Here is a 20,809-nt window from a genome sequence, read left to right on the forward strand (position 1 = left end):
CTTGTGTTTCTTGTCTAGAGAAGTTCCTTTAGCAGTTGTTGTAGAGCTGGTTTGGTGGTGCTGAACTCTCTCAGCTTTTGCTTGTCTGTAAAGGTTTTAATTTCTCCATCAAATTTGAATGAGATCCTAGGTGGGTAGAGTAATCTTGGTTGCAGGTTTTTCTCCTTCAACACTTTCAATATGCCCTGCCACTCCCTTCTGGCTTGCAGAGTTTCTGCTGAAAGATCAGCTGTTAACCTTATGGGGATTCCCTTGTGTGTTATTTTTCCCTTGCTGCTTTTAATATGTTTTCTTTGTATTTAATTTTTGACAGTTTGATTAATATGTGTCTTGGTGTATTTCTCCTTGGATTTATCCTGTATGGGACTCTCTGTGCTTCCTGGACTTGATTAACTATTTCCTTTCCCATATTAGGGAAGTTTTCAACTATAAATCTCTTCAAATATTTTCTCAGTCCCTTTCTTTTTTTCTTCTTCTTCTGGAACCCCTATAATTCGAATGTTCATGTGTTTAATGTTGTCCCAGAGGTCTCTGTGACTGTCCTCAGTTCTTTTCATTCTTTTTGCTTTAGTCTACTCTCCAGTAGTTATTTCCACTATTTTATCTTCCAGGTCACTTATCCGTTCTTCTGCCTCAGTTATTCTGCTATTGATCCCATCTAGAGTACTTTTAATTTCATTTATTGTGTTGTTCATCATTGCTTGTTTCATCTTTATTTCTTCTAGGTCCTTGTTAAATGTTTCTTGCATTTTGTCCATTCTATTTCCAAGATTTTGGATCATCCTTACTATCATTATTCTGAATTCTTTTTCAGGTAGACTGCCTATTTCCTCTTCATTTGTTAGGTGTGGTGCATTTTTATCTTGCTTCTTCATCTGCTGTGTGTTTTTCTGTCTTCTCATTTTGCTTGTCTTACTGTGTTTGGGTTCTCCTTTTTGCAGGCTGCAGGTTCGTAGTTCCCGTTGTTTTTGATGTCTGTCTCCAGTGGCTAAGGTTGGTTCAGTGGGTTGTGTAGGCTTCCTGGTGGAGGGGACTAGTGCCTGTGTTGTGGTGGATGAGGCTGGATCTTGTCTCTCTAGTGGGCAGGTCCACATCTGGTGGTGTGTTTTGGGTTGTCTGTGGACTTATTATTATTTTGGGTAGCCTCTCTGCTAATGGATGGGGTTGTTTTCCTGTTTTGCTATTGTTTGGCATAGGTTGTCCAGCACCGTAGCTTGCTGGTCATTGAGTGAAGCTGGGTGCTGGTGTTAAGATGGAGGTCTCTGGGAGATTTTCGCCGTTTGATATTATGTGGAGCTGGGAGGTCTCTTGTTGACCAGTGTCCTGAAGTTGGCTCTCCCACCTCAGAGGCAGAGCCCTGACTCCTGGCTGGAGCACCAAGAGCCTTTCATCCACACGGCTCAGAAGAAAAAGGAGAAAAAGTAGAGAGAATTAGTAGAAGTATGAAGAAAGAAAGAAAGAAAGAAGGAAGGAAAGAAAGAAAGGAAGGAAGGAAGGAAGGAAGGAAGGAAGGAGAAAAGAAGGAAAGGAGGGAGGGAGGGAGGAAGGAAAGAAGGAGGGAAGGATGGAAAAAAGACAGAAGATACAGTAAAATAAAATAAAGTAAAGTATGATAAAGTTATTGAATTAAAAAATAATTATTTAGAAAAAAAAGGGACGGATAGAACCTTAGGACAAATGTTGGAAGCAAAGCTATACAGACAAGATCTCACACAGAAGCATTCACATACACACTCACAAAAAGAGGAAAAGGGGGGCTTCCCTGGTGGCACAGTGGTTGGGAGTCCGCCTGCCAATGCAGGGGACACGGGTTCGGGCCCCGGTCCGGGAAGATCCCACATGCCGCGGAGCGGCTGGGCCCGTGAGCCATGGCCGCTGAGCCTGCGCGTCCAGAGCCTGTGCTCCGCAACGGGAGAGGCCACAGCGGTGAGAGGCCCGCGTACCGCAAAAAAAAAAAAAAAAAAAAAGAGGAAAAGGAGAAAAAATCATAGATCTTGCTCTCGAAGTCCACCGCCTCAATTTTGGGATGATTCGTTGTCTATTCATGTATTCCACAGATGCAGGTACACCAAGTTGATTGTGGAGATTTAATCCTCTGCTCCTGAGGCTGCTGGGAGAGATTTCCCTTGCTCTTCTTTGTTCTCACAGCTCCCAGGGGCTCAGCTTTGGATTTGGCCCCGCCTCTGCGTGTAGGTCGCCGGAGGGCGTCTGTTCTTTGCTCAGACAGGACGGGGTTAAAGGAGCCGCTGATTCGGGGGCTCTGGCACACTCAGGCCGGGGGGAGGAAGGGGTATGGAGTGTGGGGCGGGCCTGCGGTGGCAGAGGCCAGCATGACGTTGCACCAGCCTGAGGCGCGCCGTGCGTTCTCCCAGGGAAGTTGTCCCTGGATCCTGAAACTCTGGCAGTGGCGGGCTGCACAGGCTCCCCGGAAGTGGGGTGTGGGTAGTGACCTGTGCTCCCACACAGGCTTCTTGGTGGCGGCAGGAGCAGCCTTAGCGTCTCATGTCTGTCTCTGGGGTCCGTGCTTTTAGCCGCGGCTCGTGCCTGTCTCTGGAGCGCCTTTAAGCAGCGTTCTTAATCCCCTCTCCTCGTGCACCAGGAAACTAAGAGGGAAGAAAAAGTCTCTTGCCTCTTCGACAGGTGCAGACTTTTCTCTGGACTCCTTCCCGGCTAGTCGTGGTGCACTAACCCTCTGCAGGCTGTGTTTACGCCGCCAACTCGACCGAAACCCGAGCCTCAGCTCCCAGCCCCGCCCTCCCCAGCGGGTTAGCAGACAAGCCTCTCGGGCTTGTGAGTGACGGTCGGCACCAATCCTCTGGGCAGGAATCTCCCCGCTTTGCCCTCCGCACCCCTATTGCTGTGTTCTCCTCCGCGGCCCCGAAGCTTCCCCCCTCCGCCACCCACAGTCTCCGCCCGTGAATGGGCTTCCTAGTGTGTGGAAACCTTTCCTCTTTCACAGCTCCCTCCCGCTGGTGCAGGTCCCGTCCCTATCCTTTTGTCTCTGTTTATTCTTTTTTCTTTTGCCCTACCCAGGTAGGTGAGGGGTTTCTTGCGTTTTGGGAGGTCTGAGGTCTTCTGCCAGCGTTCAGTAGGTGTTCTGTAGGAGTTGTTCCACGTGTAGATGTGTTTGTGGTGTATCTGTGGGGAGGAAGGCGATCTCTGTGTCTTGCTCTTCCACCATCTTTGGAAAGTGCCTTATTTGAGTCTCTGAAGGAACACTTTACTTCTCAGAGATCTCTGCCCCCGCCTCTCTCTCTCGGCCTTGGCACGGTGCCCAAGTGCCTGGCGGGGAAGGAGGGGCTGTGGCCTCCCTGTCTTGGACAGGTTTCTCCAAGCCTCAGTGGTCCGGGGCCGCTGAAGCAGCCTCGCTGTTGGCAAGGCCTGGCCTGGCCTTGAGGCCACGCCGAGCAGTCAGAATCCTGGTCTGGCCCCTCTTTCTGCCTGTTGTGCACTTTTTCTGGAGTCCAGATATCCTGACACTGTGAATAGCCTCATAGCCATTCGTTGTTCTGTAGCGGTAAAGGGGTTGCCCATCAGTCCTTCTGCTCAACCTTCAGTCATCAGGGCAGAAATTACGATCTGGCCCTAGAGACGATGGAATCAGGAGGGCAGAGCGGCTTTGCCCCAGGCCACACAGTCGGCAACCAGAAAAGCATCCTCATCCGGCCTTCTCCCCTTTCTGTCTCACCACCAGAATCACCAGCAGACCCTGTGAGTTAGAGAGCTGGGCTGGTTGCATTCCCACCCTGCCTGAACTCTACTCCAGCGTCGTAGGGTAGAACACACGACCAGGCTGCCAGGGGTATGGGAGGGTCAGGGGCGGCTGGCCCCAGGCCCACAGAGGAAGCACCAGTGACACGGCCCAGCCTGGGTGTGGGCGGCAGAGTGCTCAGGCCACAGAAACCTGGGCCTGGCAAAGTGACAGGCTGGCCTTGCTGAGAGCAAGCGTCACAAGGGATGCCTCTGGGTTCAAAAGTCCAGGCTTTGAGGGACAGAGTCAGGACCCAAGGAGGACCACAGCTTCTGAGGGGACGACTTGAAGCTGGCCTCCGCAGTCATCCCATCGGGGTTCCGGAGCGTGATGCGGCCACCAAAAGTGCAGATCCCTTGGCTACGCTGAAGGAGTCTCTTGTCCAGTGGAGATGAGGTGGTGGTCAGTTCTGAGTGACACAAAAACAACTGGAGTTTGTCCAAAGGAGGGCAACCAGGATGGAAAAATGAAACCAGATTGTCCCACAAGGAACTGGGAATGTTTCGCCTGATAGAGCATGGAACCGGGCGGCCATGGGCCTCACCTTCCCCTAGGGGAAGGGACGAGGTGGAGAGGCAGGATCTGATCCCCACGTGGAAACCCGAGGGCACAGTCTGGAACCCCTTGCGGGTTGCCCCCCAGACAAGGATTTTAGTGAAGGCCAATGCTCTAAAGATGCCGCGGCCCAGGAAAGGTGCTCGGCCAGGAGGGCTCGGTCAGCGGGTAGGCGAGAACGAGAGGGTCGGCCTCGCGTGTCTCTTCCAACATGGGGGCCTTTGTGAGCCCTTGCCCAGCGGCCAGTCGTCCCTCTGTCCCCTCTGGGCCTGAGCCTGCAGGCTTCTCTCTGGCTGCACCTGTGGCCCCAGGTGAGCTGCCTTTGCTGTGCTGTGTCTCTGCTCTTGTGTTCTCCTCAGGGGAGGTGCTGGGGTCGGGGCACAGCAGGAGGCCCTGCTTTACTCACTCGAATGCTTCTGAGGCGCTCTGCGGTCCCCCGGGCCGTGTCGCACACATGGGAAATGAGGAACCGCACCCCCGCTCCCCGACGCACACATCTATACGCTGAGCCCTCTGCCACTCCTTCTGAGGGAGCTGGATTTCTGTTTTCAATTTTTTTAGCTGAAGAATAACCCATACACATATAGGAACATGCAAACATACGTACCAAAATAATTTTAAACAATAATAACTCAGTCATTGAAAACAAAGCCAACACCCATGTACCCACCACCCAGGTCAGGAAATAGCACACTCCCAACCCCCGAGAAGCACCCCTTTGCCTCCTGTCAGTCATTTTCCACTCCCTCCTGCCCAAGATACCCACCCCGACTCCCGACTCCAAGTCTATGGTCTTACTTTGCCTGTTTGGAAAGCTTATGTAAGTAGACCCGTGTATGTGCTCTTTCGCTTCTTTGGCTAACATTGTATTTGTGGGATTTCTGCTTACTGAGCAGAGCTCTAGTTTGCTCATTTTTAGTGCTGAGTAGTATCCCATTATGTGAATAATCACAAGTTTATCCATTCTACTGTTGATGGCCGTGTGCGTTGTTTCCAGGTTGGAGCTTTTACAAATTCTGTTTCACAACCGGTGCAAACAGTTCTGCCGGATACCCACTGGGGCATGGGGTCGGTGGGTCGCAGGGCTCAGCGGCGGGAGGTGCTGCCAGTTTCCCAGGCAGCCATGGGAATTGAGTCTCAATGTTCTCTTGAGGTGTCAGTGGTCGCCATGGGGACAGCTGTGGCCGACTGGGGATGACTTCCTTACAGAGGAGGTGTGCGTCCCCCTCTCTCACAGAGTGCTGTTCGCTGGGATGGGCACGGGGGGCAGCTGGAGGGTGGACTGCAGGGTTCTGCTTCTGGAGGGGAAAGGGGGGGGTCAGCTAGGAGGCTGGTGCCGTTGTGCAGGTGACAGAAGACAGTGGGCCAAATCAGGGCAGGTGTGATGGGATGGGGATGAAGGGACAGGCACAAGGCACGAGGGAGGTGGAACTGGCAGGACTTGGTGCCTAATCAGATGCTGAGGAGAAGGCGGAGGCATCGGTGGAAATGCCTGGTTATTGCTGAGATGGGAAACACAGGAGGAGCAGATTCTGGGGAGAAGGTGAGTTTGACCATACACTCAAGGACCATTAAGCTACAGGGGGCCCACTTATAAGAACCTGCCTGCTTGGGAGGCCAAAGCCCAGTTGAGCAGCACATCTTTGGTGGAACTCAGAGACGCACAGTCTGAGCTGATGCCCAGGTGACAACCAGTAGCCCCGGAGCGTCTAAGGCCTGCAAGGATCTCGTGTCTAAGGCCTGCAAGGATCTCGTGTCTAAGGCCTGCAAGGATCTCACTAAAAGCAAAAATTGGGGGTTTCTTCTTTGCTGCTGTGGGGCTGCTTTGAGAAGCAGAACCTCCCTTCTTTCAAGGGGCTTTGAGCATAAACTGAGTATGCATGGCTACAGAACCTTCTGGGACATCAGTAGCATGGAGGGAAACCATGACCATCCAGGGCTAAGGGAGCCCAGTGCCCTAAGGTAGTATCTAGGAGCCTGGGTCTGGTTGAGGCCAGCACTGATGACTCCAGAGGTCCAGCTGGGGGCAAGGACCCTAAAACCAGGAGGTCCTGGGCCTCTGGCAATGCTCAAATTCAGGCCAGTCATGGAGTGGTCCCAAGGAACTAGGCTTTTCAGAACGGGACCCCAGCCCATGCTTATGGGGAGCAGGCCCCAGCCCCTGGGGTGGGAGCTGTAGGAGCAGACCAGCATGCCACACCCCAGCCAGGTAGACGGAAGCAGGGGCGGAGCATCTCTGTCCTCTGTCCTAGCAAAGAACTAGGGGCCTGTGAAGAAAACGGAGGCACAAGTTCAGTCTCAGGGAGGAGACCAGCACTTCGAGACAGGGATCCTCGGGCTTCGTGGGAATGCTGACCCCAGACCTCCCGCAGCCTCACAGGATCCCAGACACCTGCACCTACAAGTAATCCCCACCAGCCAGTAGGCCTGAGGCTCCCCCATGCCCTCTGACCCCACTTTCCGCCCCGGCTCCTAGGGAGGCCCCATCCAGAACCGCAAGTCCAAGCGCTGTCTGGAGCTGCAGGAGAACAGCGGCGCAGAGTTTGGCTTCCAGCTGGTGCTGCAGAGGTGCTCGGGCCAGCACTGGAGCATCACCAATGTCCTGAGGAGCCTGGCGTCCTGACCCCGCCGGGAGTCGTCTCACACCCCGCCCCTTTGCTACTGTGTAGCACCCGCTGCAACGTTGCCTGCTGTCCGTGTGGGGTTGTTTGGAGTCTGGGGAACCAGGTTGGTGGGCCCCCAAAAGAGCTTTTTATTTCCTATTCAATGTTCATGGAGTTTATAGAAAGAGGCTGAACGGTGGGTGAGGGTATAATATCATAAACTATTTTGCAACTGTAAATAGGGGACACATGGAAAATATTTATAACTGACAATAAAATACTATTGGTTAAGAAAAGGGATGTTGCAGTTATTTGGTGCTCGGTGGAGATTCAGGCCTGGCTCCTCTGAACTTGGAGTGCTTGTAACCCAAGATGTGTCCCAGTGTGCTCTCCCTACTCTACATCCCTGAGAAAGGAGGCTTTAAGCCCCTGCAGACAGTGGGAGCTCGTTGTGCAAGCTGCCGGCTTTCTCTAGGAGGCCCAGGGCAGCGAGAAGGGCGCCTCGACCTCAGGGCCACCTCCAGAGAGGAGGTTCCCTCTGCCTCTGCGCAGCACTTACCGCCTCCGGAAGACAGCCTCAGTCCTCCATCCCGAGAAACCAGGATGGCTCGTTGGCCACTGGAGCGTCATCTGCTGGGCTTCAGACACTTGCCTACAACAACTGCCCCATCCAGTTTCTAAGACAGTTCTCTTCCTCCATGAATCACGGTGCATTAGTTTCCTGGGGCAACAAAGTGCCGCAAACTGGGTGGCTTAAACAACTGTCGTCTCACAGTTCTGGAGGCTAGGAGTCCAAAATCAGGGAGTCAGCTGGGTCGGCTCCTTCTGAGAGCTGTAAGGGAGAATCGGTTCCAGGCCTCTCCCCGAGCTGAGCTTCTAGTAGCCTCAGGTGTTCCTTGGCTTGTAGATGGCTGTCTTCTCCCTCCCCGTGTCATCGCCCCCCCTCCCTCTCAGGGCTCGACCCAGTCACCTCCTGAACACTAGTCTCTAGTCCTGCTCCTGGGAGAAGCAGCTCACACCCAGTCCTCCTGTACAAGGGCCCCCAGCCATTGACACAGTGCCACTTGGACAGTGATACTCAAAACCTACGTCTCTGCCCGGACCTCTCCTCTGCGCCCCAGGCCCAGACGCCCTCTGCTGATGGGCCCCGGGCAAATGGGTCGCTGTCCTTTGGACAGTGCTGATCTGATGTGCAGAGAACAGACCTGTCTCTCATCCTCCCAGGCCCACCCTGGTGACCAGCACCACCCGCCTGCAGGTGCTCAGGCCGGAGTCCTCCTCTCGTCTCTAACCTCCCCACACCCCTCACCCCCATATCTTGTCAGTACATCATGACAGTGATACCCGCTAAACAGCTCTGGAATCCCCTCCCCAGGCCTCTTCATTGCTCACAAGGACCTGCCTCCCCACCTCCCGTCTCCCCTCTCCCACCTCACCTGTCCTCCTCACTGCAATTCTCAAGGGGTCTTTCTCAGATGCGAACATCATCAGATTTCTTCTGACCGAAAGCCTTCAGTGGGTCTCATCAGAGATGGTAAACGCCGAGCTCAGGCACCAGCCTCAGAGCTTCCTCCTGTGCTGAGTCCAGAGGCCAAGTGTCAGAAGAACCCGGGTCAGGGGCCTTAGACGCGGGGGGTGGGGGGCATGGGTGCAAGGAGGCCTGGCTTCCCGGCTGTCCCTCCCACTGGACGTCTATAGCCCCAGTCCACCTCCTAGGGATGTTGGTGTCCTGTGGCTTCTTTCCTTCTTTCCAAGAAGTTTTTCTTGGGGGTGATATTAGTTTGCTAGAGCTCTGACAACAAAGGACCATAGACTGGGTGACTTAAACAACAGAAGTGTGTTGTCTCACAGTCCTGGAGCCCAGAAGTCCAAGATCAAGGTGTTGGTAAGGTTGGTTCCCCTGAGGGCTGTGAGGGAAGGTCGTGTGCCAGGCCTCTCTCCTTGCCTGGTAAATAACTGTTTTCTCCCTGTGTCTCTTCCCATCCTCTTCCCTCTGTGTGTGTCTTGTTTCCAAATTTCTCCTTCTTATAAGGATACCAGTCATATTGGATTAGGGCCCATCCTAATGACCTCATTTTAGCTTCAGGACCTCTGTAAAGACCCCATCTCCAAACAAGGTCACATTCTGAGGTACGGGAGGTCAGGACTTCAACATATGAGTGTGGGGGGGGGGGCACAAATCAACCCATAACAGGAGAGCAGAGGAGGGAGATGAGCAGACCCCAGGTCCCAAAAGGCTGCCTCCACTAGCCCACCTTGCCCGGCAAGTCCTGCCTGTGGGGCAGTCCCAGCTGTCCCGGCCTCCTCTGGGAGAGGGGTGGGCCCTGAGCTGGTGACGGGGGCTCTGCATAAGGACCTGGGATGTTCATCATGGCCCTCTGTGTCCACATCCTTAAGGAAAACTGTCCCAGCCCCAGCCCCAGCAGTGACCCCTCTTATACCCTGATCATGCTTACCCCCTCCATAGCCGATCCAACCTGACCCGAGGGCAGGTGTCCAGAGGCTGGTCAGCAATTGATGACAACACAAGAAGCTGAGCTGGGCCAACTACATTCTGCCTGCAAACTGGCACCATGGCACATGGAAAGCATCAGCCAGCTGGTGAAGAAGGCCAGGAGCCATTGCCATACATAGAGATGAGCCCCGGAGGGCCAACAAGCCAGGGTCTGTGTGCGCTGAGGTCAAGAGGGGGAAACCAGGGCGAGAAGAGGAGAAAAAGGTGCTGGTGAGCAGAGGCAGTGGACCCACCATGCAGGAGCTCTAATGTGGCCATGACACAGATGGAGACAACAGACAGCCCCCCTCACCCCAGACCCAACCTGCACACGTGCTGCTGGTTCCTTCCCCTGCTCTTTACAACAAACAAGACTGACCGAAGCAGGATGTAAAGATTTTAGACACCAGAATCTGCTCATGCACAGAGCCTCACGCGTGTGTGAACGCGTTCACAATCCCTACCACTGCTGTGTACACAAGAAAAAATGGGCATGCGTTTGCACCTTCTGTGTACAGACAGGCACAGGCTTACATAGCCCCGCACACACCCCCACCTGTGTGCACACGCGTGCAGTATGTCACACACACACACACACACACACTCACATGCATATGCACTGACCCCAAAGAGGAAAGTTATTTCTGCCCACTCTCCAAAAGTCTGTTTTATAGGAACAAGGCTGCCATCATTTAATGTTATTTAATATGATCCTTGTGAAGCAGAGGCTATTGGAAATCAGAGCCCTTTTTGTCTCACCATTTCTTTCCAATTACAGACAAGAGATCCAAGGGAGTTCTGAGGCAAGACAGAGATTATATGGCCTTAAGAGTCTATATCTGTTTGCTTTCTTCATGATCACGACAGTCTAAACCAGGAAAAAAACACGAGACACAGACACCCAAAACTGTGCTCAGCCGTGTTCCTTCTCCCGCCCCGCGCCCCGGTCTCTGAGTGCCTCCTCGCTGAAATGAACCATACCTCGTGCTTTCCCATTTCATGATTCCTTTCATCGATGTGAGAGAGCAAGGAGAAGGAGAGAGGGCTCCTCACTCGCGGCTGGCGTCCCTGGAGGATGTCATTAGCCTTGGTTCCTCCTGTCCATTCCTCTAGGGTCATCAAGACTCAGGCCTCCTCCCGTAGCCTCAGTCCCTCCTACCAGCGTGTGGGGGCCTGGAGTAGGTCTCAATCAATGCGCTGCAAGAGCCTACATGGGCCTTTGACCTCGTAGTGCTGGGCTAGCAAACAGATCCGGTCCATGGGAGTGCGTCTGGTTGTCATGGCTGCCTGAAGTGATGTGTTAGGAAAGATTCTGAGGCTCTGGCTTCCATAAGCGAGAGCACCAGGGTGGAGGACCGGAGAGAGGGGAAGCGCGCACGTGTGTTACATATTTAACCTTTCCATCCTGCCTTTCCACCCCCCACGCCCCTGTGCTGCTCCAGAAGTCCCACTCCCAGCTGGGACTGAGTCTCTCCGCGAACCCCAGCCCACTGGGTTGGTGCTCTGGAGGCCCTCATTGTCTGGGGTGCTAGTGCCCAGAGACCACCTACTCACCAGTGCCGTGCCCTGCCTCAGAAACCCAAATCCCTGGTCGTTCCGTCACCTGCCCAAACCGCATGGACCCTCCAGCTGCACTGTGGCACCAGCCTTTGCTGTGGGCACACTTCCTCAGCCCTGCCCGCTTGGGGGTCTGACCACCTCCCCATCCCTGCCAGGGAAGGGGGCTGAAGCTCAGTGCGTGTCTCACCTGCTGTGCTCCCATGGACCATGCTCAGTGTCTGGGGGAAAATCACAGGCCAGGAAGTCCTAAAATGATTATAATAACAAAAAAACCTGATTACTTCTATGGCCAGGCACTGAGGTAAGTACTTCCCATTTATTTTCTCACTTCATATCCATTATAACCCAATCAAGCAGCACTGTTATCATGCCCATTTTAAAGTTAAGAAAACTGAGGCACAGAGAGGTCAAATCATTCTGTAAGGACATATAACTAGCAAGAGACAGAGGCTAGATTTGAACCCAAGGAGGCTGACTGCAGAGCCTGTCCTCTTAGCCTCACCTACACGATTCTGCTTCCCTTGGGGCTGTGGGAACCCCACAGTAACCTTATGCTCCAAGCTCCACTCATTCCAGAGTACTCCACCCTGAGGCTCTGCCTGGACCAAAGGAGTAAATACAACTAACACCCATAGCTGCCCCAAGCCTGACCTACCTGCAGTAGTGCTTTGCCAAAGCGCTTAAACTCACGGTACCCGACAAGGTAGGTACCATTCCTAGCATCATCTTGTAGGTGAAGAAACCAAGGCATAAACAGCTTGCCCAAGGTCATACAGCTAGCAAATGCAGTAGCCAGAATTTGAACCCAGGCCCCCTGTTGCCAGTCTGTGGCCCTAACCACTCTGCCATACCACCTCCCGGCTACCTGCCTTCGTGCGACACCAGGGCCCTCAGGAGACAGCCTCATGGGGGCTCCACATGCTGCCAGGGCTATAAACACCACCCCATTTCATTTCCCTGTGAGCCTGACCTTCCAAACGTGACCACGGCGAGAGTGTGATTAATGAGCCAATTACTTCTATGGAAGACACCGTGCAAAATAAATAGCCCATTTCCCTTCAATTTACTGTTTTAATAAATAAATAGTGCTCCATGCTCTGGTGCTGTTTATGGCCTCTCATACCTGAAAGTTTGTGATGAATCTTCACGGTGTTCATTTCCAAAATTAATCATATCTGCCAGATGGCTCTGAAATATAGGACCGCATTTGTCCTTCCGTGTTAACAGCAACATAGGCAGGTGGGGCCCTGGGGAAAGCTGGGCCGAGGGGAAAGGTGAGCAGAGGGCGGGATGCTTGGAGCTCAGGACCCGTGGCCCTGGAGGCCTAGTGCCCACACGCGGGAACCACGGTCAGGGAGGCTCAGAATGTAGCTTGGTGATTAATGGTTCAAGGAAAACCACCAGGAAGGACAAGGGCAGAGGCGGGGAAGAAACTTCTTTCCTCTGCTTCAAACTTGGGTAGATTGGCCAAACTGGGGAAAACAAGAACAGGGTGTCCAAACTCCACCGAATGGGTAAACTCAAAAAGACCTTCACCTCCTCTCCAGGGGTCACGAGTGTTTGCAGAGTCATGTACTCAGCTGGCTATGTTTTCTAGATCCCTCTGTGCAGGCACAGAGCAAAAGGGCAGAAGGCCAGGTGTCTCCTGCGGGGCACTCACCATCTGAAAAATTGTCTTAGGTGGGATGGTAGATCATCAGGGTTCAATGTGATCAGAAGTAAAAGAAATTCAACAATCAAACATTCATGAGGTGCATTTACATTCTACACACTTTGACATATATCTAGTTAAGTCTCAGAGTAGTCCATGAGGTCAATATTAAGCACCCATTTTACAGATGAGGAAAGGAAGAGGTTCAGATGGCATCAATAACTTGCACAAGGTCTCAGAGCTATTAAGTGAAAGAGAAAAAGTTCAGATTCATATCTAGGTCTTCAGACTCCAGGAGCGGTGTTGTTATTTTTCATATAGCTATGATATGCTCTGTGTGTGTGTGTATACAAGTTATTTTTTTTGACATTGGTGTGACTGGGCCTGTTTATGTTCCTTTCTATGTGCATTTTATCCCCATCAAACAATTCTTTGGAGGGTCTCCACAGATCCCTTGAAATCATCAATCTACCTGCTCTGTCCCTCCTGCTAGGCTAAGAGAACCTTGCAGCAGCAGCACTTGATCTGTCTTTGTATCCCTCACTCCTGGCACCGTACCTGACAGGCATGTGTGTATTTATTCAGCACCTATGTATCAATCGTCTGCTGGGTGCTGTGTGCTGGGGACACAACAGTGAATGAAAAGAGACACAGTCACAGAGCTTACAGACGAGTTGAAAAGACATATTAATCACATAATTAAACAAATAATGTAAAATTGAACTGGAGTAAGTACTAAGAAAGAGACACATAGAATTCTGACACTATAAAAGGCAGATGAAACTAGTCAGCGAAATGAGAGACAGATGCTGAGGAAGTGACATCTGAGCTGAGCTGTGTTGAGAAGCGTTAACTGGAAGATAGAGGCATGTCCTTCCATCCTGGGGACGAGTACATGGAGAGGCAGGCAAGGGGGCCTGTTAGACAGCTCATGTAGGAGAGGCAGAAAGAATGAAAGGCAAAATATGAGGGTGGAGTAGGTGGTACCCTACCATGAGGGCCTTCATAAGTTTTGTTAAGGATGGAGCCTTTATCCTCAGGGTGAGGGAAGCCACTGAAAAGTTTTAAGCGGGGAGGTGACATGATCAGAGTTGTGTTTGGTTAGAGGGAGGCAAACCCTTCCCCAGGTAGATCAAGGAGGAGGTAGGGATGACGGTAGCTTGGACCAGGGTCATGGCAGTGAAGATGGAGAGAAGAAGAAATTCCAGAGGCATGGAACAGGTAAAGTAGACGGATAACAGCAGTGGCTTGAATATGGAACGTGAGGAAGAGAGGAGTTGAGGGCAGAAGAGGCGCCACTCCCTGGGATGAGAACACATCATGAGGACCCATTTGGGAAGCAAGATCTGAACTCAGTCTTAAACCTGAGCTTGACGGCCCTTCGAGCTCTCCAGAATGATATGTCAGGAGAATCTGACAATCTGACAGTAGGATATGTGGGTGTGGGGTTGTGCTCACGGCAGGGGATTAATCATGTGTCCTAAATTGATGTTCTCAGCTTCTCTCTCTCTCCCACCATTTCTTTTCATCAAGAGATAATGATGGTTCTTAGAAAATTTGGAAATAGACATGACTCACCTTGGATGGAGGCTTCGGAAGGAGAAGGCTCCATAAACCCAAGTCGCTACCAACTGCTAGGTGCACAGTTTTATAGCTCACACGGGGCTCTAACTCATTTGAGCTTCACAGTAACCTGGGATTATTAACTCCAATTTGAAGTTACATGGTTTGTCCTGAGAAATCATGTGTTGGATCAAGTGTAAACTACTTTCTTATTATCATCTGCCTTCTGGAAGAATCGAAACAGCAAAAAGCTTCCCTATGAGACACATGTGTTCAATCCACTTTACACATATCCCTGAGCACAAATTTAAAAGGCAAGGACAAGGCTACAAAGACACGTAAGAAGAAGTCTCTGCCCTTGAGGAGATCACAGTCCAGAAAACAAGAGTCCCAGTTGATTATAATATACAAAACAATGCAGGAGAATACTATATAAGACCCTTGTTTTTTGTTTTTTGTTTGTTTTTGTCTTTGCGGTACGCGGGCCTCTCCCGTTGCGGAGCAACAGGCTCCGGATGCGCAGGCTCAGTGGCCATGGCTCACGGGCCCAGCCGCTCTGTGGCATGTGGGATCTTCCCGGACCAGGGCACGAACCCGTGTCCCCTGCATCGGCAGGCGGACTCTCAACCACAGCGCCACCAGGGAAGCCCTAAGACACTTTTAAATAAAGTTTCTCTGATTATAAAATAATCAATGTCTAGTATAAACAAATACAAATTTTACAACTGAAAAAGGAAAAGAAAAAGTATCCAAGATCCATCCAGAGGTACCACGTCACTGTTTTGTTTAATTTTGGCATGTGCTTTTGATTGGCGTTTTCAGTTACATAAGTCAATACACTGCCTGTAATGTTTAAGCTGGTTTCAGTTGGAGTTTCTGTGACTTGCAATCCAGAGAATCTTGACTAACAAGGTTATTTTGAGAATTCAATCAATTAAAGCATGTAAAGTGCTTAACACAGTACCTCGAATGCAGTAAGTAGTCAGTAAACATTAACTGCTATTATTCCTAAGGTTCCATCTATTGGATTGGGGGGCCAGGCACGCAGAAGGCTGTTTACATGAAATACTGAGGAGATTCCTGGCAGAAAACTAATCCTAAGGGAAGAGGAGTCCCAGCACCTAGGATTCAGTAAGAAAGCCTGGGACTTCCCTGGTGGTCCAGAGGTTAAGACTCCACACTTCCACTGCAGGGGGCCCAGGTACCATCCCTGGTCGGGGAACTAAGATCCCACATGCCGCACGGCCAAACCTATGCCTGTGGTGATAGTTACACAACTCTGTAAATATACCGAAAGTCATTGAATTGTGCAAGTAAAGGAAGTGAATTGTATGGTATGTAAATTATAACTCAATAAAAATTAAAAAAGAAAGAAAACAAACCTTAGTCAGCAGGCCACGGGGCCATTCTGAGGACAGCCTGGTGTCTGCCAGTCGGAAGTGTCCCCCGGTTCAGCTCTCCCGGAAGCGCAGGTGCACGCCCTGTGAAAGGGTGGCTGAGATGGAACAGTGGAGCCTTGAAGTGAGGCCAGAAGTTTCTATTCCACCGCGTGCTCCCTTGAGGTTGGCTGCTAACACGGCTCAGCACAGGAAGAAGAGGGGCGCTCTCTCCTGCTTTGCAATAGAGCACAGGAACCTCTGTCACTTTGAGCCACTGGAAGGTCAGTTAAAGCTGGTTTGCTGAGTCTCTTTGAGACATTGTTTCTAAGCATTCAACACAAGCAGGCTAAGGGGGTTGCGCAGGGAGAATAAAATACAGGTTCTGCCTCAGGGGTTAATCATCTAAAGAAAAAATGTATGGGGGCTTCCCTGGTGGCGCAGTGGTTAAGAATCCTCCTGACAATGCAGGGGACACGGGTTCGATCCCTGGTCCGGGAAGATCCCACATGCCGCAGAGCAACTAAGCCTGTGCGCCACAACTACTGAGCCTGCGTGCCGCAACTACCGCAGTCCGCATGCCTAGAGCCCGTGCTCTGCAACAAGAGAAGCCACCACAGTGAGAAGGCTGCGCACCGCAACGAAGAGTAGCCCCCGCTCACCACAGCTAGAAAAAGCCTGCGTGCAGCAACGAAGACCCAACGCAGCCAAAAATAAATAAATAAATGTACTTAAAAAAAATAATAAAGAAAAAAGTGTGTGTGTGTATTTGTGTGTGTATGTATGTGTGTGTATGTATATGTATTACTCATCAAAATACACCAATAACAGCTGTGGTTTGCTCATACAAAGCTAATGATCTTCATAAAATTTTAACCATAACTTTGAGCTCATACACCCCATCCGTTACCCTACTGAGTTAACCAGTGTCTCTGTGACATGCTGAGAATTGCCATTTCAGGAAGAACTAAATGCTCGGGGTGAGATGGCAGTCGCCCTTTTTCTAGGACCCTGCCACTTCTTCGGAGTCCCATTTACTGGGCTGGGGGGAGCGTATAGACCACCCCTTGTCCCCGGCCACCCCCCAGACAAGGGAAAGGGGAAGCTGCAGCACTCTGCCCCTGTGTTAACCCTTCACAGCCTCAAAGACCACTTACCTCCTGCTTTTGTACCCCAGTAGTGTGTGAATGGTGCCCTCACGGGGAGGCATCAGGTGGTCTCGTCTGGAAACGTGGGAACACATAGCACCTATTGATTTCAACTTTGGGTTTTACTTCCAATTCCAAGAAAACAGATGAAGTCCCATTCAACATCCTATCACCAAAGAAAACAGATCCTCAGCCCTAGATACTGAACTGCGGGTTCTCTAAGAATCTGGCATCTTGGTCCAATCCCAGAAACTCCAGACACAGGGAATGTGTATGTCAGTTGAGGAGATATCTGAGCTACTCCACACTCCCTGTACACCTGTAATAACCCCCATCACTGCATCTTGTCCGTGCATGTCTCCTCTTGAGACCTCACGAAGCCTGACTCAACCAGGCTCCCTATACCTGCAGGTGCCTTGCCTCACGCAGATATCCAAGGGCCCTGGGAGGTCAGCTTGGGTTTCATGGCATCTGAGGGTCTCTGCACTTTACTGGTCCTTGTAAACTACGGCTTGAGGAGCCTTGGAGGCAGCTGTCCTTGGTACTAGACATGACCCTCCAATCTTGGACTCTCTCTGCCCTCTCAGCACACGAGCTGCCTCAGGCACCCACCAGTCTCCAAAGCAGAAGGCCACACATCATTAAGAATGGACAGGGCCTGCCAGGTGCATAGCCAGCTCTGCTTCGGGGAGACCCTGCCAGACCTGGGGTTTCTCATCTGTCACCATGGCCGCGCGGATGGTGCACCTTCCAATTGCAGCTCCCCTAAATGAAGAGATGGCTGTTTAGCTGCAATCCGCAAACCCAACTTGGGAACCCAAATGACATGGCTCCAGTCTTATCAGCAGGAATTATGGCTCTTGAATCAGGCAGTATCGCAGAATAAGTGAAATTGTCGACACAGAAAAATGTGTTTGAAAACATGACATGATGTACAGTTAAAGTCTGCGGATTCTGCATCCACCTCAGAAATATTACACTTCCAGGACAATTTCCTCACTAACTGGCTCTCTCTTGAATGGACCACATGTCTTTTCCTTACTATGTCAGCCCTGCCTCCACTGGCAGCCGTTCCCAGCTGCTGGGCTCACTGATTCCCCAACCACACACCCAAACCTGCCCAGGTCCTGGGCCATGATTCACAGAGACTCATGACGCCCACTCTCTGTGCCCATCTTGGTCCCTGATGCAAACTCCCATCCCAGTAACTTTGAGTGCTGGTGTCTTGGCTTGCGTTATTTACAACACTGTGCCCTGCTGCCTGCCAGCTACCTGCCATGTGGACTTCTGAGCACCACCTGCTTGGATTTACCATCATTGTGCTGTGTTGAGATTCATTCATTAGTTCATGCATTCATCCATTTACTCAACAAATAATTATAAAGCATCTGCTAAGGCCACGTAATTTCCTGTGCGCTAGAGACACAGTGGTAAACAAGATGACCTACTCAGGGGCGCTGGGCCAGGACAGCCCCACGAGGCCCAGCTCAAGACAAGCATGGTGTCCTCACTTCCCTCACGTGCAGAATGGGGTGGTCATGAAGCAAACATTTGTGGCCTGACAGCCTTCAGCCCCAGATGAGGGAAGTGGCTGCCACTGGGAGTCCCATACGAGGTTGGGTCTCCTGTGACTCATGCCCACAGCCATCTATTTGGCCCTGGAATGAAATTTATCACACTACATGGCTACTCTTGTTAAATACTGGGTTGGCCCAAAAGTTCCTTTGGATTTTTCCATAAGAAGTTATGGAAAATCCCAAACAAACTTTTTGGCCAACCCAATGTTTAGTCTGCCCCACTCCCAGCCGACCGTTTCAGGAGGCTGAAGTGGTATCTGGATCACCCAGTCTGTCTAGCCCACAGACACGGGTCACTTGGTCATTCTCTCCAGGTGGGAACAGCTATTGCACTATATGCCTTACTTTGGTTGTGGTCTCACCCTGAGGTGGGCGCCCTTGTTTCACCCACTGCAGACCCTGGTCTGGGTCCAGCATCCCAGGCTCCCACAGCTAATTTCCCGAGTCCAGTTCCAGGAGATCCTTGTATGTGTGATTGGACAAAAGAGTTTGGCTGTACCAGCCCACAATCCCTGGGCTCTCCACACACAGGACCTTCCAATGCTGGCCCCCTCCACTCACTTTCCTGCTGCCCTCCACCATGGTCACTTCCACAGGCCGGGTGGCATCTGTCCACAGCCACTTCTGGGCCTGCAGCAAGGAGAGAAGAAAACTGAGCCTTGGACCAGTAGAGCCACGCTCCAGAGTTTAGGGTACAAAGCTGGGCCACAGAATTGGCCTGGGGGTCCTGAGTGTGGCAGGTGTGATCACAGCCACCCCTGGAATAGATACCACTATGGTACCAGGCCCAGAGAGCTGGTCCAGAAGCGAGTGAGACCGGATGGTGCCCAAGCAGGAAATTCTCTGCAGCGAACCCGAAATTTGTGATAATGTTGTTCGGTTTTAAAGAGACACGGGATGAGACTTTCTTTGTACACCTTTGGAGTGTGCCAGAGACATGGCAAAGGCCCTTGAAGAGTCATGCAAGATCTAGTTGAAAGGTTATGTCGGAGCTGATACCAATTACTGTAACAACGGACTTTGGAAAAGGCATTTTATAAGTAAGATGCTTAATAACAACAATGGTAGCTGCCCCATACATGCCTGTGTGCCAGACACTTAACTACTAACTTATGTACGTTAGTTCATTTAAGTCTTGAACCTATAATGTCAGTGCTATTATTATGATGCCTATTTCACTGATGAGAAAACTGAGGCACATGCGGTCAAAGGAGAGAACCTCGTATTCACCAGTGCTGCCATTGTTTGTAGTAAGAAAACCATCTAGGAAAACAGATATATCAGAACTCTGCAGTGAAATTAAGGAGGCCAAGGTCTCCAGGTCCTAGTAGGCTGTCACACGAGGAAGTAAGAATTGGAGGATGAGATGTGACTTTTCGGAAATGCTTCTGCTTTCAGTCACGTTGTATTCTTTACCTCTCTTCTCAGAAAGACGCTCTACAGCCCACCTAACCAGCATTCCCTGCCTTGGCTGCACAGACCAACTGAATCAGAATCTCTGGGGGGGTGGATGCAGGTATCAGCATTATTTAAAGACCCCACTGATTTAAGGCAAGACTGGATCCCTTCCGCAAAAAGCATTTATGGTTCGAAGTGAGGTGAATGTGGCAGTTCCAACCCCGATCAGCAAAACGTGAGCGGCTAATCACAGGTCACCTCCTCCAAGGCAAGCCGCCTGGGAAAGGAAGGCACAGACAGCATGCTGATGAGAATTGTGAGGTTGCCAACGGGGTCATGGAACACCCGACCAGAGTCCCGTCAAGCATGATGGGATTTCAGCCTGGCTTGAAAACCTCAAAGGCAATATTTGCAGATAGGGAGCTCAAGGTGTTTGATCCACAGAAAGGTGAAGCAATTTAGAAGACCACAGATGACACGGTAAATGTCTCCGTGGGTAGAACAGAAGCACTGCAGAAAGAAGCATGCACGGACCCTGGAGCAATCAGCCCGTTGATGCCTGATGTGGGACAGCAAATATTCTTCTCATGGCTGCATGTCCCATATAACAGCTCCAGGGCCACACTGTACATGCCTGAAATCTGATGTCAGAGCAGAAAATAAACATGCTTTGAAGCGGAAATTCCTGGGTTTAAAATCTTTCTTGACACTTGCTAGCTCTGAATCTCACCACCCTCTCTGAGACTTTGCTTCTTTATCTGTAAAAGGAGATCATTAATTCATTCAACAAGCATCCAGGGGCTTCCCTGGTGGCGCAGTAGTTAAGAACCTGCCTGCCAATGCAGGGGACATGGGTTCAAGCCCTGGTCCGGGAAGATCCCACATGCCGTGGAGCAGCTAAGCCCGTGTGCCACAACTAGTGAGGCTGTGCTCTAGAACCCACGTGCCACAACTACTGAAGCCCGCACGCCTAGAGCCCGTGCTCCACAACAAGAGAAGCCACCACAGTGAGAAGCCTGCGCACAGCAACGAGGACCCAACGCAGCCAAAAATTAATTAATTAATTAATTAATTTTTTAAAAAAAACAGAAACAAGTATCCGTCAAGCATCTGTCATATTTAGGCATTGTTTG

General features: G+C 51.1%; 1 protein-coding gene across 4 annotated transcripts in view; it reads left to right on the forward strand.

Moving 5' to 3' along the window:
• The window catches only part of GALNT18 (polypeptide N-acetylgalactosaminyltransferase 18), a 547,599-nt gene extending 540,232 nt beyond the window's left edge, over nt 1-7,367 (forward strand). For all 4 annotated transcript variants that reach the window (XM_079929173.1, XM_079929176.1, XM_079929174.1 and 1 more), the window contains one exon: nt 6,783-7,367. In XM_079929173.1, the coding sequence (XP_079785299.1) occupies nt 6,783-6,929 (147 nt within the window). In that variant the 3' untranslated portion in view covers nt 6,930-7,367. The remainder of the gene's footprint in view (nt 1-6,782) is intronic.
• The last annotated feature ends 13,442 nt before the right edge of the window (nt 7,368-20,809 follow it).

Source organism: Stenella coeruleoalba (assembly GCF_951394435.1).
Source record: "Stenella coeruleoalba genome assembly, chromosome: 8".
In the NCBI taxonomy this organism is placed as follows: domain Eukaryota; kingdom Metazoa; phylum Chordata; class Mammalia; order Artiodactyla; family Delphinidae; genus Stenella; species Stenella coeruleoalba.